The sequence below is a fragment of the Vitis vinifera genome, chromosome 12, assembly GCF_030704535.1.
Source record: "Vitis vinifera cultivar Pinot Noir 40024 chromosome 12, ASM3070453v1".
NCBI classification, from domain to species: domain Eukaryota; kingdom Viridiplantae; phylum Streptophyta; class Magnoliopsida; order Vitales; family Vitaceae; genus Vitis; species Vitis vinifera.
In genome coordinates this window covers 1931841-1948090 of record NC_081816.1, presented here as the reverse complement: position 1 = coordinate 1948090, position 16250 = coordinate 1931841, and the positions used below count along the sequence as shown (strand labels likewise).

At 31.8% G+C, this 16250-nt stretch overlaps 2 protein-coding genes across 2 annotated transcripts; both read left to right on the top strand.

Annotated features, from left to right (window-relative positions):
- The first annotated feature begins 5157 nt into the window (after positions 1 to 5157).
- Positions 5158 to 7752, top strand: LOC100259197 (G-type lectin S-receptor-like serine/threonine-protein kinase SD2-5). Its single transcript, XM_059741265.1, has 2 exons — positions 5158 to 6529; positions 6608 to 7752. Exons 1-2 carry the CDS (start codon positions 5158 to 5160, stop codon positions 7750 to 7752), a joined length of 2517 nt encoding a protein of 838 aa, XP_059597248.1.
- A 4552-nt stretch (positions 7753 to 12304) lies between these two features.
- On the top strand, positions 12305 to 13817 carry LOC100264306 (exopolygalacturonase). Its single transcript, XM_002282558.4, has 4 exons — positions 12305 to 12466; positions 12551 to 12859; positions 12973 to 13488; positions 13590 to 13817. The coding sequence occupies exons 1-4, from the start codon at positions 12332 to 12334 to the stop codon at positions 13815 to 13817; spliced, it is 1188 nt and encodes a 395-aa protein (XP_002282594.1). The 5' UTR covers positions 12305 to 12331.
- The last annotated feature ends 2433 nt before the right edge of the window (positions 13818 to 16250 follow it).

Genomic DNA, 16250 nt, shown 5'->3' with positions numbered 1-16250 from the left:
AGAAAACAAACAGAAAGAACTGAAAACAACTAAAAGATGTTCTCTTAAACATTGTGCCTCAAATTTTACTATGAAAAATTGAAATGGTGCTTAAACTCAATCTTCAAATTGATTTTTAAATGAATTTTAATCGAAATATATTTTTCATTTTTTTTTCCCATTAAATCAGTACTTTAATTTCTCTCTAGTACAAATTGGAAATTTCAATTTATATTATTGGACTAAGAACTCCAAATCATTTTCCTAGTCAATTTCTCATCTCATTAAAATTGAAATGATAATTGGTTTTATCCTCAATTCACCATTCCCTCTCCACCTTTCCCACTATTCATAAATAAAAAATAAAAAAGATGACAAGTAGGATGTATTTGTTATAGTCCTTCAATTGAACAAACATAATTACAACAATTGGAGTATGAATATGAATACTTTACTTAGTTGGCAAGATGTCCCGAAGGTTGTAGAGGAAGGCCATAAAAAAGTAGCCATGAGATGAAAGAAAAAGGTATGAGAAATCTCAAATTCAATATTATAATAGTAAAAAATTTGTTCATCATGTGTATGAAATAAAAATACTACGATAATATGAAAAGAAAAGTCAATTATGTTGAAAAAAAACTAGTCAAGAAGAACGTATTTCATTGTTGGCATATAAAATATAAAGGAAAATGAAGAAAGATGCATGGTATCCTCTCATTGGTGCAAGCAATCATATATGTGGCTTCAAAAATATTTTCTTAATTAGAACTTGATGAATCCAAAAGTGATCATTATCTTACTTTTAGATGTATCTAAAAGTTTTATATATAAAAGGCAAAGGTGAAATCTTAATTAATTCAAAAAATGAAAGATATCAATTTATTTCCAATGGTTATTATGTGTCTATCATGAAAAACAATACATTAAATTTGGATTAATTTTTTAAAAAGAGCTATTATCTTCAAATTCTCTCAACAAAATATCAATATGTCAACTTCATTGCAAATGTGCTAATGACAAGAAATAGAATGTTTTTGTAATTAAAACCCCTAACATTTTGCACCAATGTTCTCTATTAGATTTACAACTTAAAATATCGATAACTTAATTTAAGAGGATTGAAATTGTTGAGTAAGAAAAAAAATGGTATAAGGATTGTCATCTATGAATCATTCAGATCAATTATATATGTGAAAGATACTTACTTGGAAAATACACCTAAGAAACTTTTCCATTGGCTAGAACTCAAGGTTTGGTAACCACTCTGGTTGTAATGATATGGAGCTCTAAAGTTAATGAAGATATTGAGAAAATGTGTGGAAAAATATAAAATGTACATAAAAGAAATTATATAAAAGTGAAAAAGGATGGGAGTGCACGGTTATGTCATGGGAGAGTGAAAAAAAAAATATAATAATAATAATAATAATAATAAAAAGAGGAAGAAGAAGAAAAAGAATGTAAAGAATGCATTGTAGCACATGGGATGGTTGTAGTCCTAAAATTTCTTACAAAGGTAACATAATAAAGATAATATAATATTATAATAATAATGGTAAGAAAATATATTTGTGTAAATAAAAAGAATAAGTTTTGGAGAAATTCATTTTAAACGAATTAGTAAAAGTAGCAAATTCCAAGAAACAAACTTTGGAACAAGAAGTTTACATAAATTAGAAATTAAAAAAAATAATCAAATTGAAACATTAATAATAATAATAATAATAATATGAACATCAAATTTAAAATTTTAGTTAATATATATATATATATATATATATATCCTTTTTTATATGTTATTTTGAAATATGTAAAATGTTATTTTTGTTTTTGTACATAGATTAAATACGTTTTATATGAAAATATATTTAACATTTTTTTTATAATAGAAAAATATGAAGATATTATGCTTTTTTTGTAAGTGTGAATAAAACAAAAATATTAATTCAACTATAATTTGTTAAACCTTAGTCAACAAGTTATTGTTGACCTTTACATTCCTTGACAGGGAATGTAATTGCTTTGAAACTAAGCGTCTAAAGGTTTGTGACCGCAAATCTCTATTGTAAATAAAATACTAAAATTTAAATACATGATAACTCTGGCCAAGAAAAACCAGAAATAGAGTTATCACGGCTTTGTAGTATTCTAGGTGGTCGTCCTCTAAAATAAGCTACAATATGTTTATTTGTTTTTTAGACTCAAATGATTAATTATTTACTAAAGGTAAAAAAAAAAAAAAAAAAAAAAAAAAAAAAAAAAAAAAAAAAAAAAAATTGTCTAATTCAAATAAATCAAAATAAAATATGAAAAAAAAAATTTTAAATAAACCTATTTAAATTACAGAATAATTATTGATTTGTAATTTAATTAATCAAGAGTGGGGTTCCATAATCCAACTTCGAGCATAAATCTTTAAGTGAAACACAGGTATATGATTTAATAGTCTTAGGGTAATCAAAATGTATGGTCTAACGAGACCAACCTGAGTTCGATACCTCAGAGTTGATTCGTATCCTAACTTTTAATATTTTATTCCATTGAATTACCTAATAGATGAATGGACATGAAATCTAGGTTTAGGTCTACAATTTTTAGGCTTTTACCACTCTATGTATATTTGTTTTAGGGTAAATAACAATGACAAAACCTTTGATAACTAGGGATCAAGAATTATCAAGAATCCCTAGTATTAAGGAATATACAATTGTACCATCTCCTAAGTCAAACTAACTTTATAGGGTATTTTGATCTTAATACCAATCCTCTAACCTTTCATTCATTTCATTATTAATCTCATTTCATTCGTTGTTTCCCTTTAGATCTAACCCTACTTTTTCATGTTTCATCCTAAGATGGTTTTTTAGCCTCTTATGGGCATGTTCTTACATAGGTCATAAAAGAATAAGAAATAACCATTCTTGATTTCAAAAAAATTAAAAACAATAATTTATTCAATAATAAAAAGATAAAAAGTACCTAAAAATGACTAAAAAATAATAAAAAGATGATTTCTTGTCGTGTGGGGCCACTTAAGGCGGATGGAGTGCCCAAAATGCAACTCCAAAGGTAGAGGCAAAACATCAAAGTAGTAGTGGGTGAATTAGAAATTGGGGTCATTTTGAAATGAATTTACAATTCATAAGTTGAATTTTGAAATAATTTCGAAATGGTCCTTTAACTCTGTGCAATTGTCTTCAAATTGTCATAACTTTTTTGTTAGCTCCGATTTGCACATCATTTGAAGCGTTGAACTCCTGATTTCCTAAGCTTTAAAAAATATGTAGCATGCCTAAAAATGACATTGGAAAGTACTCCAAATTTTACCTCAAAGTTAGAATATATGCTATGGCTAGATTTTGAGTTCCAAATTTCCATGTAAACTTGATTGCATTTGCTTAAAAACCTCCTCCATTATTGTTGCTTGCCCTCTATCTCAATCCACAACATTCATTGCTAGTATTTCATGCCTATGATTTGCTCATCATGTCCTCCGGTTAGACTCTTCATGGTTCACAAGTCTGAGTCTCTCAGTTATGCATGTTTAACCCCTTCTACATCCTTAGTTGATAATGACTTTTGCACTTATCATTTTTTTCTTCTCTTAAACCTAGGATTAGGCTCAAAATAAAAATAAAATCCATAATTAGGATTTTAGCATTGATTTTAGTTAAGTTGGATGATTTGAGTTTTTTATATTACATAAATCATATAATATATGTGTCATTGGAGCACATATTTTGGTTCTAATCACCCACCTATATATGATTTTTATGACAATGTTGGTACAATGCAGTTGTGCTCCAACCCATTGTCTCACTCTCACATGAAGCATGTGGGCATGGATTTTCATTTCATTCGTAATCAAATTCAAAATGGTGTTTTTCATGTTGCTCATGTGTCATCAAAAGATTAACTATTGGATGCTTTGACAAAACCGCTATAATGTCATCACTTTCTTTCTCTCAAGACCAAAATTGGAATCTCCTATTGGAGCTCCATTTTGAGGGAGCATGTTAATGTTTATCTTTAATTTAAATATTAGTCTTTATCTATTATCAATTAACTTAGAATAGGAGATAATAATTATTAGTTTGAATTAAAGTAGAAAATAGACATGTTCTCTAAATTTTAGATGGTTGAGGTTTATCCCTTCAAACGTTATTTGTATAGTAATATTCATCAATCATGTAATATTTTCTCAATCTTCTTCTTTCACTATAGATATCACATCTTTTTGCATATTTTTTTGTTAATTCAATACATGTGTGCATGTATGCTTTAATTACTTATTTTTGATAAATCTCTTCATTAATGTCCTATTTTTTATCTCTTCAATAATAACATATTTTGATCTCTTTCAAAACTTACATAATATTCAATTTGGTAGCATTATTTTTAGATAATACAACATTAACTTAAAAAATACTTAATGGAATTAAATTTTAAGATTATAGATCGATGTTTAAGATTATAGATTGATGTCCAACTAGTCGTACACGTGATCAATTGTGCAAACTTTTGAACACTCAAGGGTTACACATATGACCAAAATCAATAAGTATTGTAAGAAACAAAAATTCATATTTCTTGTAGGGATATAAACTGAATTTTGTGATGAAGATATTTGATGGATATATAGGTTTATTTTTCAGGGGTGGAAGCCTACGATGGGTCATTAAAATTCACTTTGGGGGAATTAATTAAAAATCTGGAGATTGTGGGGATTTCCCCACGTGTCCTTTTCAGAAGTCCTCCTGCTCCAATGAAGGTTGACGGACTTGACTCTGGTTGGGTCGAGAGGTCCATCAAGGTTACCAGCGAGTGAATAGAATTTCTTTCTCTATTTGAAGTTGTCGGGGCTACATGATGACAATTGGAAAATTAACTCATCCCCATCGTGAAATGCCAGGATATTCTCAGCACCTTCCCCAAATAATACGTATACTGTCACGATATTATCAAATCTTCATCATTTGTTTCTTTCTATCCATCATGTTTCAATACACCTTGAAATTGCTGGACATATACCATTTTAGATGCCTAGATGTTAACGACCAAGGAAGCCTAGCATTGTACCCTGACTCTATAGAAAACATAAACATATAATTTTTATTCCATGTATATTTATATAATTATAACATCTTCTTCTTTTACTTCCTTTTGTCCGTTGAAGCTATGGGCATCAGCAGAATTCTGGGTTGTCTTCTTGGGTGTCATATTCTTTTTATTCCTTTTTCCCTCCCTGTCAATGCCCTAACAGCCTATGACTCTGCTGCCAATCTTTCATCTTCATGGATTAATAATGGGTCTCGAGATATTGGTGTTGATTCTGAAGATTACTCCACGCTAAGGCCAATCTTTCTTGGACAAGGCATCAATGCGAGTTTCGCATGTGGCTTCTACTGCAATTATAATTGTGAAGGTTACCTTTTCGCTATCCTCATATTCCCACCACCCGGAAAATACAATTATCCAGAAGTCCGAAACCCAAAAGTAGTGTGGTCTGCTAATCAGAACTTTCTGGTTAGAGATGATGCAACCTTGCAACTCACGCAAGATGGAGATTTGATCTTGAGAGATGCCGATGGTACTTTAGTTTGGTGCACTTATACATATGGTAAGTCTGTTGTGGGCTTAAACTTGACCGAAACAGGAAACCTGGTGCTGTTTGACAGCAATAACGCATCTGTCTGGCAGTCTTTTGATCATCCAACCGACAGTCTAGTTCCGGGGCAGATTCTGGTTTTGGGTCAGAAACTCATAGCTACTGTATCCAACAAGGATTGGTCACAAGGTTTGATTTCATTGGTTGTCACTGAATATGGTGTGGCTGCTCGTATTGAGTCCAATCCACCCCAGAACTATTTTGCTTTGCGTCTTTATAACAGCAGTAATACAGAACCAAGATATCTCATATTCAAGAATGAAGGCCTCTTTTTCCTCCCCGACACGGCCCTTTTTGAGATTGATAACTCATTTTCTGCTCAGTACATGAAGTTGGAACCCAAAGGTCATTTGACATTTTATGGGTTTGTCAATGACATTTGGAAGGTTTTGTTCAATCCCCTTCTGGGAGAGTTAAACTGTGCATACCCTATGATATGTGGCAAATATGGAGTTTGCTCAAAACAGCAGTGCTTTTGTCCAGGGCCAACTGCAGGAGAAACAAGATATTTCACGCCAGTAAATGATGAGGAACCTGACCTTGGGTGTAAAGAAATCACACCCCTATCTTGCAATGCTTCTCATTATCAGAGTCTTCTTATGCTCAGAAGCACAACGTCCGCGCTTATTCTCCAATTAAATAAGACTGAGATTGGTAATGAAACAGAAAGTGACATTGAAAGTTGCAAGCAGGCCTGTTTAAGTAATTTCTCCTGCAAAGCTGCAGTCTTTTTGTCTGGTGTGGAGAATGGTGGAGCTTGCTATCTACTATCTGAAATATTTTCGCTGATGAAGGATGCTCGTCTACAGGGGTGGACGACATTCATTAAGGTGCAGAATATCTCAAATCCAGGGGAGCCTCCATCTTCCTCAAATCCAGAGGGTCCTCCATCTTCCTCAAATCCAGAGGGTCCTCCATCTTCCTCAAATCCAGAGGGTCCTCAATCTTCCTCAAGTCCAGAGACTATCATTAGGCAGTTGTTGTCTACTTTGGGAGCTTTCGTGGGCCTGGTTTTTATAGTTATTATCATAGGAAGATATCTAATTTTGAAAGGAAAAGACGTCAAGGAAGACGGGGAGGATAAAGATCTGCTCCAAGTACCAGGGATGCCAACTAGATTCTCTCACGAAATCTTGGTAGCGGCCACTGAAAATTTTAGTCGGGAGCTTGGGAAAGGAGGATTTGGTTCAGTCTTTGAAGGGATTCTGACAGATGGAACAAAAGTTGCTGTGAAGTGTATCAATGGTTTATCTCAGACAAAGGATTATTTCTTAGCTGAGGTTGAGACCATAGGCGGCATTCACCATTTGAACTTGGTGAGACTGGTAGGATACTGTGCCAACAAATCAAATAGATGCTTGGTTTATGAATACATGTTTAATGGCTCCTTGGATAAATGGATCTTCCACAGAAACAAAGAGCTTGCTCTTGATTGGCAAACAAGGAGGAAGATCATCCTGGATATAGCAAAGGGTCTATCCTATCTCCACGAAGAATGCAGACAGAAAATCATCCACTTAGATATCAAACCCCAGAACATCCTTTTAGACGAAAGTTTCAATGCAAAAGTTTCTGATTTCGGACTGTCCAAGCTAATGGACAGGGACCAAAGCCAAGTTGTGACAACCTTGAGAGGAACTCCAGGATATATGGCTCCTGAATGGCTGATCTCCGCAATCACAGAAAAAGTGGACGTCTATAGCTTTGGTATTGTGACTCTGGAAATTTTGTGTGGGCGAAGAAATTTGGATCACTCTCAGCCCGAGGAAGATAAATATTTGTTAAGTCTTTTTAAGAGAAAGGCTGAGGAAGATCAGATGTTGGATTTGGTGGATAAGTACAGTGAGGATATGCAGTTACATGGAGAAGAAGCTGTGGAGCTGATGATGCTTGCTGCATGGTGTCTACAAAATGACAATGGTAGAAGGCCTTCTATGTCGATGGTGATCAAGGTCGTGGAGGGGGTGATCGATGTTGAAGATAATCTGGACTATAATTTCTTGAATTCATCAGGACTAGGAGCGACTGAAGCAGTTCATCGGAGGGAGATTAATGTGGGTTTTGCCTCTCCTGTGTTGCCGTCTATTCTATCAGGACCCAGGTGAGAAATAACCACTCGACTCTCTGTTCAGACATATTTGGCTGTCTTGGAAGGCATCTCATTTTAAGAAATATCATTTTCAATCCTTTGTCATTTGGTCATCAAAATTGTTGGCCTCACTGCACACTTTACATTCATATATCCCTGTCAAGTGCAGGCTGACGCTTTCATATATCTTACCAATGAAAAATATTATTCTTTCTAGAAAAACAATGATATTAGAAAGTTAAAAAAAAAAAAAGGAAAAAATATATATATGAATTTCACTTAAGAAGTGTTTAAAAATGTAATTATTAAAAAAAAAATTAATATACCAATTCAATACCTACTGAACTCTCGATTTCTATTATTAAGTTAAAGCGCATAAAACAATGTAGAACCTTAGATGAAGGTACAAATAATGTTGTTAAGGAGGTACAAATGAATGAGATTAGGTGCAAAAGTTGCACTTTTCGATAAGTGCCTCCTTGATGTTAAAGCTAAATCCTATTAATAATTATGATAGTATGAATATCAGTATGGTTTGATAATAATTATAAGGTAAAAACAATAATATGTTATATATGTTAAAATCTTTTAAAAGATAATAGAGTTCAACAAAATTTTCATTAAGATTTCACGTTTTTAATGTCATTGAGAAAAAACATTAAAAATAAAGTATAACACGATCTCTCGTTTCTTTCCTTTCTCCCTTTACTAACTAATATTGAAATTCTTCAAATATGATTTTTTTTTTTTTTTTATAAACTATTTGTATTTTCCTATAAAAAAAAATAACTTTGAAGTAAACAAATCCCAAGAAAAGCAACAATTGATACATATGCATCACTCATTTTCATTTTGAAATTCAAAAAGTGATCCAACTATTAAAAAAAATCATAAAATTTGAAATCACTTTGCTTCTTTGTACTTATATTTTTTTCCTTTTTTTTTTTTATTGAACAAATGAACTTCATCATTTTTTTTTTCTTATTTCAACTATTTTTCCATTAAAAGAACCCTTGAAATTTTATTTATTTATTTTCAAGAGAGCTCCAGACCATTAATTACAACTTTGTTTGGTTACCAAACCTTCAGCGCACTCTAGGCTTTGGAAAATTTTTCTGGGCATGTGGTTGAAGTGAGCATCCTTCACTGAGTAATCTATAGAAAGACTATCCTTGAATCATTTTTTTCTCACTTAACAATTTCAATCCGCCTAATTTAAGATGTCAATATCTTAAGTGGCAAATCCAAGAGGGATCATTGACAGCAAATGTTAGGAATTTTAAATACAACATAATTTTGATTGTTTAGTAACCATATTCTTTTTCTTGTCATAGACACATTTGAAATAAAGTTGACATAATGATATCCTATCGGGAGACTTCGATCCTATGAATCTCATCGCTCTTTTCTCAAAGTTGATCCAAACTTAATATATTGTACGTTTTTCATGTTTGGGTTATGATAGATATTTGGAATAAATTCATGTCCCCTATTTTTCAAAAAAACTAAGATCTCACCTTTGCCCTTCACAAAAATTTTGGACACATCTTCAAAAGTTGCATGACTACTTTCCCATGCATATTCATTAAGTTCTAAGAAAATAGTTCTAAAACCACCTATAGCAATGCATGGATGTGAGGATATTATGTATTTTTCTCCTCACTTCATATTTTATATGCCAACAATAAAGTAGGTCCTTGATTTTTTTCCAACATAATTGGTTTTTCTTTCCATACTGTTAGCAACACTTCTAAATTCATATACATAATGACATTTTTTTTTTCAATTATAGCATTGAATTTGAGATTACTTGTATCTTCTCCTTTTATTGTGTCTTCATCTGTGCCCTCTTTTGTGTCCTCTTCAATAATATGAGGTTTTCCATATTCCTTCATTGTTTGATGAAATAAAATCATATCTTCCTATATTTCCTTGATCATATTTGACCACTCTATGATTGTTTTGGTTAATGAATGCTTGTTTTGGTTATTTTCATTGTTAAGATTTTCTTTGGTTTCATTTCATGTAAGTTTTGTTTGAAAAACTCTTAATGTCTATAACAACTTAATCAAACTTTGAATATAGACTAAATTATTTATTCAATCACACATGTATGATTTAAGATTAATCATGATTTTAAAAACCGGACCGGATCAGCTGGCCCAACCGATCGAACCGTCGACCGGTGAACTTTTCGATTCAATCCGTTTCAATGAACCGTTTGTGGTCAAATTGGCATTGAACCGTTCAAACCCACGGTTGAACCGTCGAACCGGACAAACCGTCCGAATTTTTGCAAACCGGTTGCACCTTAAAAACAATTTTTTGTTTACCATGTAAAAGGCCCATTCCAGGCCCAACCTAAGGTTTTCCCTTTTCCAAGTCCCTAGACCTAGTCCAAAGATAAAATTAACACTTTTATTTGGACCATGCCCACAAAAGCCCAATTTGCTGCCATTTTTTATTTTAAAATAACACTTCAAATTGGGCCATGCTTCCGGGCTAAGCTTCAAGGCCCAGCTTGCTGGCTTGTTTGGATTGAAGGCAAGTGGGAAGCTATTTATAGAGCACATGGAGCACATAAAATTCATGTGCTTCCGATGTGGGATTGGGAATGAGACTCATTTGAGGAAAACATTGCCTCTTGAGGGTTGGAAGCACGGAATTTGATTTTATTTCAAATTTTTATCATATAAAATCTTTAAAAAAAATGTAAATATTTAAATTCATGTTTATTTTTATAATAATAATATAATAATAATTATAAAAAATAATATAAATTAATTAATATAATAATTTTAAAACAATAAAATACAAAGACAAAAAGATAAAATTAAATATTATAAATTTTTTCATCTTAAATATATATTCTTTCTTAAATATTACATATTTCTATTTAATCAAATTTAAAATATTAAACTTTATCATTTAATTTAATTTAATATACCAAATATAAAAACCAAACATTATTAAAATTTGTAATTTTATATATTTTTAATTTTTATAATTATTTTTAATTTTATATAATATATAAATTATATATTTAATTATTTATTACATCACCGGTTCAATGACGGTTCGATCGCCGATCCAACCAGTGAACTATGAACCGATAACTTTTCCGGTTCGATCATCGGTCCGGTTTTTAAAACATTGAGATTAATTTCTTTGAACATATTTATCATAGCTTAATTTTGGATATTGATTGTAATATTATATGTAAATAATTTATTGGGTATGAGAATTACTTTTATGAACAGTTGAGTGGATTCAATTTTATATATTAATTTATGGAGAATAAAATTTATTTATTAACATGTGGTTTAATAGGTATGTGATAGAATTAACTCTTTAAACAAATTAACATAATAATATATTATTTTAACATAAATAATTTTTTTGTGGTAGAAATTTTGAAAAAAAAATATCAATAAAGACTTGACAAAAAAGTAGTAGTCAATGTAATATTATATTGACTCATAAAATTAGGTCAATATATATACATATTGACGATAATAAGAAGATGTACATTGACAATGAAACATCAACGTTAACCTACATTGACAACTTTGGAACATTAATATATGACCATGGATATAGCTGGGTGCTCATGACAAGAACTAGAATGTTTTTATAATAAAAAACCCTAAGATTTTGGGTCAATGTTCCCTCTTAGATTCGCCACTTAAGATATCGATATCTTAATTTATTAGAGTTAAAATTGTTGAGCAATAAAAAAATGGTATAAGAATTGCCCTCTATAGATCATTCGTATCCTTTATATATGTGAAGGACACTTACTTGGAAAACAAGCTCAAGAAAGTTTTCCAAAGCCTAGAACTCAAGGTTTGGTAACCACTCTAGGTTGTAATGATTTGAATCTTTAAAGTTATTGAAGAAATTGAGAAAATGTGGGGGAAAATACCAAACTTATCAAATTATGTGGTACAATCCAGGTTTTAAATGGCATGTATACCTAAACATTGTTTTTTTTTTTTTTTATAAGTAACAGCAATTGTATTAAGAAAGTCTGAAGTACACCTAAAAGTATACACGAAGTATACAAGGCAACAAGGCCAAAGGGAGAAGAAAAATGCAAAAAAAATCCCTTACTTACAACCCAACCAATCAATGAAATCAAAAATGGACCATGAAATAAAAAATGTATACCTAAACATTGTTTTTACTTGGAGCAAGCTTTTCAAAGGCCACCTTCACAACTATATGTAAGCTGCTGATAAGATTTCCTCTACAATTAAGGAAAACCATGATATCAACTGTTCTTTGCACTTAAATATTTTTACCTAGTTGTTGAGTGGTTGGGATTAGTTAAAAACCAGAAAAAAGGATTTAGAGTATTAATGAGTTTCCCATGTAAAGTTTGAGAACGTGAAAGCTAATTAGAGGAGAAAATTAACCCAAAATTAACGTCGCAACCAAATTGAAACAATAAAGCCTAGCAATTGGTTAAAGGTTTTATTGGCAAAGAGCTTCTCCAATCACACTATAAAATGGCTTGAGAAGAATGAGGTTTCACCATTGTCAATTTCTTACGAGTTTTACCAAACAAAGCGGAAGAGAGGGACAAGGAAAAGATGGGCCTGAAATTGAATATCGCAACAACCTCTCTTCTGCTATTGCTAGCATCTGCTGCAGAAGTGTCTGGTGATATCATTTTTGACGTTACCAAATATGGTGCCAGGACTGATGGAAACTCCGATATCAGCCAGGTGACGACGATGCAATTATAATATAGTAAGACGTGTTAAACTTGAATTTATACTAAATGGGTTCTATATTGAATGTTTTCTTAGGCCTTACTTAAAGCTTGGGGAGACGCTTGTTCATCGCCTGTGGCAAGTACAGTTATGATTCCAGATGGGACATATGCGCTGGGGCAAATAATCATCGCAGGCCCTTGCAAGGCTCCTATTAATTTCGTTGTCCAAGGCACTGTGATGGCCCCGGTGGATACCAGCAGGTTCAGGGCTGAAGCTGGTTGGATTACGTTTCAACAAATCGACCAGTTCACATTGTCTGGTGATGGAGTTTTTGATGGTCAAGGAAAAATTGTATGGGGCACAAAATGCCTCAGTTCTGCATATTGCAACCAACTTCCCATTGTAAGTTCCTGTATATGTATGCTTATGTAATTCTTTCCGTTTGTGTGCATAATGAGAACACTAACACTATAAGCTTTGGTGTCTCTTTTTTTTACTTGAAATATCTATAACAGAATCTGAGGTTCAACTTCATCACCAATAGCATGGTCAAGGACATAACTTCAAGAGACAGCAAGCAGTTTCATATTAATCTTTTGGGGTGCAAGAATTTAACTTTCTACAACATTGTAATCAGTGCACCACAAGAGAGCCTTAACACAGATGGAATTCACATTGGACGTTCCTCGGGGATCAATATCACCGATTCAACCATAGAAACCGGAGATGATTGTGTCTCAATTGGTGACGGCAGTGAGCAAATTAATATCCAAAGAGTAACCTGCGGACCTGGCCATGGCATCAGCGTGGGAAGTCTAGGAAAGTACCCCAACGAAGAACCTGTGGTTGGCATTAGTGTCAAGAACTGCACCCTCACCAACACCCAGAATGGCGTGAGAGTGAAGACATGGCCTGCTTCCCATCAAGGCACTGCCTCTGAAATGCATTTTGAAGATATTGTCATGAATAATGTTGGCAATCCCATAATCATAGATCAAGAGTACTGCCCCCATAACCAATGCAACTTGAAGGTACTTTTGAAGGAAATGAAAAATGCCATTTTTATTACTTATTTTCCCTCTTTTTCCCTTCACTTCCATCGGCCCGCAACTTAACTTACCGTTGCTTTCAGAGTCCATCACGCATTAAGATCAGCAATGTTAGCTTCAGAAATATCCGGGGCACCACCTCAACTCAGGTTGCTGTCAAGCTTATTTGCAGCCAGGGAGTACCATGCCATGACGTCGAACTTGGTGACATCAACTTGGAATACAATGGAAACGAAGGCCCTGCCATGTCACAGTGTAAAAACATTAAGCCAAATCTACTAGGCGTGCAACTGCCAAGGATTTGTTCATAAGCTGCTCAAATATTCTTTCAAAGTCTGAACAAATTGTACTGCATGCTTCCACTTTACATATAGCTACCTCCTCATCCTTGCGCGTCTGCTAGTTTATTGGTGCATAACCATCTTCAGATTGTACAAGTAAAACAGAATGAACAAACGTTAAAACAATACTTGTTTTAATTTATATTATCCAAGGTATCTGCACATTGATCCCACAAGGGAAAAAAATGTACGTCTTCATCATTTAATAAGTGGTTTCTAACATAGGCATCCATGTATCTTATTCTGAAAAGAGAACAATTCACTTCACATTTCGAATCCCTTAATTTTGTTCTCTAGTATCACAATACATATATACTCCATATACAAGCACATTCATTTGATTTTATGAGAAGTATTGATGATACATTTCAAGTGTTCCCAATTATTAAAAGGTTGTGCTTGGTGTGTAAAGATAATTTTGAAAGCTTCAGATAATATGCAAGTAGATGAGACCTTTAGCCATAACTTTTCTCTTTGGAATCAATTTTAGTGGGGCAAAATCAAGAATTTCAGGCTCTATTCAGAAGTGTTTTCGAAAACAATTTGGAAAAATGCTTCTTGAAAATAGTTTTAAAAAAATGTTATGTATTGTTTTGTAGAATGAATAAATGTTTGTTTTTGAACCTAAATGTTATTCTTAAATTGTTTCTTATGTTTTAAAACATGTTTTATAAATAATTTTTACATTTATTGTCTTATTTTTAATCATACTTCATATTTATATAATTATTTTTGAAAATAATCCTTAGAAAACAAGTAGAAAGAACTGAAAACAACTAAAAGATGTTCTCTTAAACATTGTGCCTCAAATTTTACTATGAAAAATTGAAATGGTGCTTAAACTCAATCTTCAAATTGATTTTTAAATGAATTTTAATCGAAATATATTTTTCATTTTTTTTCCCATTAAATCAGTACTTTAATTTCTCTCTTGTACAAATTGGAAATTTCAATTTATATTATTGGACTAAGAACTCCAAATCATTTTCCTAGTCAATTTCTCATCTCATTAAAATTGAAATGATAATTGGTTTTATCCTCAATTCACCATTCCCTCTCCACCTTTCCCACTATTCATAAATAAAAAATAAAAAATAAAAAAGATGACAAGTAGGATGTATTTGTTATAGTCCTTCAATTGAACAAACATAATTACAACAATTGGAGTATGAATATGAATACTTTACTTAGTTGGCAAGATGTGCCGAAGGTTGTAGAGGAAGGCCATAAAAAAGTAGCCATGAGATGAAAGAAAAAGGTATGAGAAATCTCAAATTCAACATTATAATAGTAAAAAATTTGCTCATTACGTGTATGAAATAAAAATACTACTGATAATATGGAAAGAAAAGTCAATTATGTTGAAAAAAAAAACAAGTCAAGAAGAACATATTTCATTGTTGGCATATAAAATATAAAGGAAAATGAAGAAAGATGCATGGTATCCTCTCATTGGTGCAAGCAATCATATATGTGGCTTCAAAAATATTTTCTTAATTAGAACTTGATGAATCCAAAAGTGATCATTATCTTACTTTTAGATGTATCTAAAAGTTTTATAAAAGGCAAAGGTGAAATCTTAATTAATTCAAAAAATGAAAGATATCAATTTATTTCCAATGGTTATTATGTGTCTATCATGAAAAACAATACATTAAATTTGGATTAATTTTTTAAAAAGAGCTATTATCTTCAAATTCTCTCAACAAAATATCAATATGTCAACTTCATTGCAAATGTGCTAATGACAAGAAATAGAATGTTTTTGTAATTAAAACCCCTAACATTTTGCACCAATGTTCTCTCTTAGATTTACAACTTAAAATATCGATAACTTAATTTAAGAGGATTGAAATTGTTGAGTAAGAAAAAAAATGGTATAAGGATTGTCATCTATGAATCATTCAGATCAATTATATATGTGAAAGATACTTACTTGGAAAATACACCTAAGAAACTTTTCCATTGGCTAGAACTCAAGGTTTGGTAACCACTCAGAGGTTGTAATGATATGGAGCTCTAAAGTTAATGAAGATATTGAGAAAATGTGTGGAAAAATATAAAATGTACATAAAAGAAATTATATAAAAGTGAAAAAGGATGGGAGTGCACGGTTATGTCATGGGAGAGTGAAAAAAATATATAATAATAATAATAATAATAATAAAAAGAGGAAGAAGAAGAAAAAGAATGTAAAGAATGCATTGTAGCACATGGGATGGTTGTAGTCCTAAAACTTCTTACAAAGGTAACATAATAAAGATAATATAATATTATAATAATAATGGTAAGAAAATATATTTGTGTAAATAAAAAGAATAAGTTTTGGAGAAATTCATTTTAAACGAATTAGTAAAAGTAGCAAATTCCAAGAAACAAACTTTGGAACAAGAATTTTACATA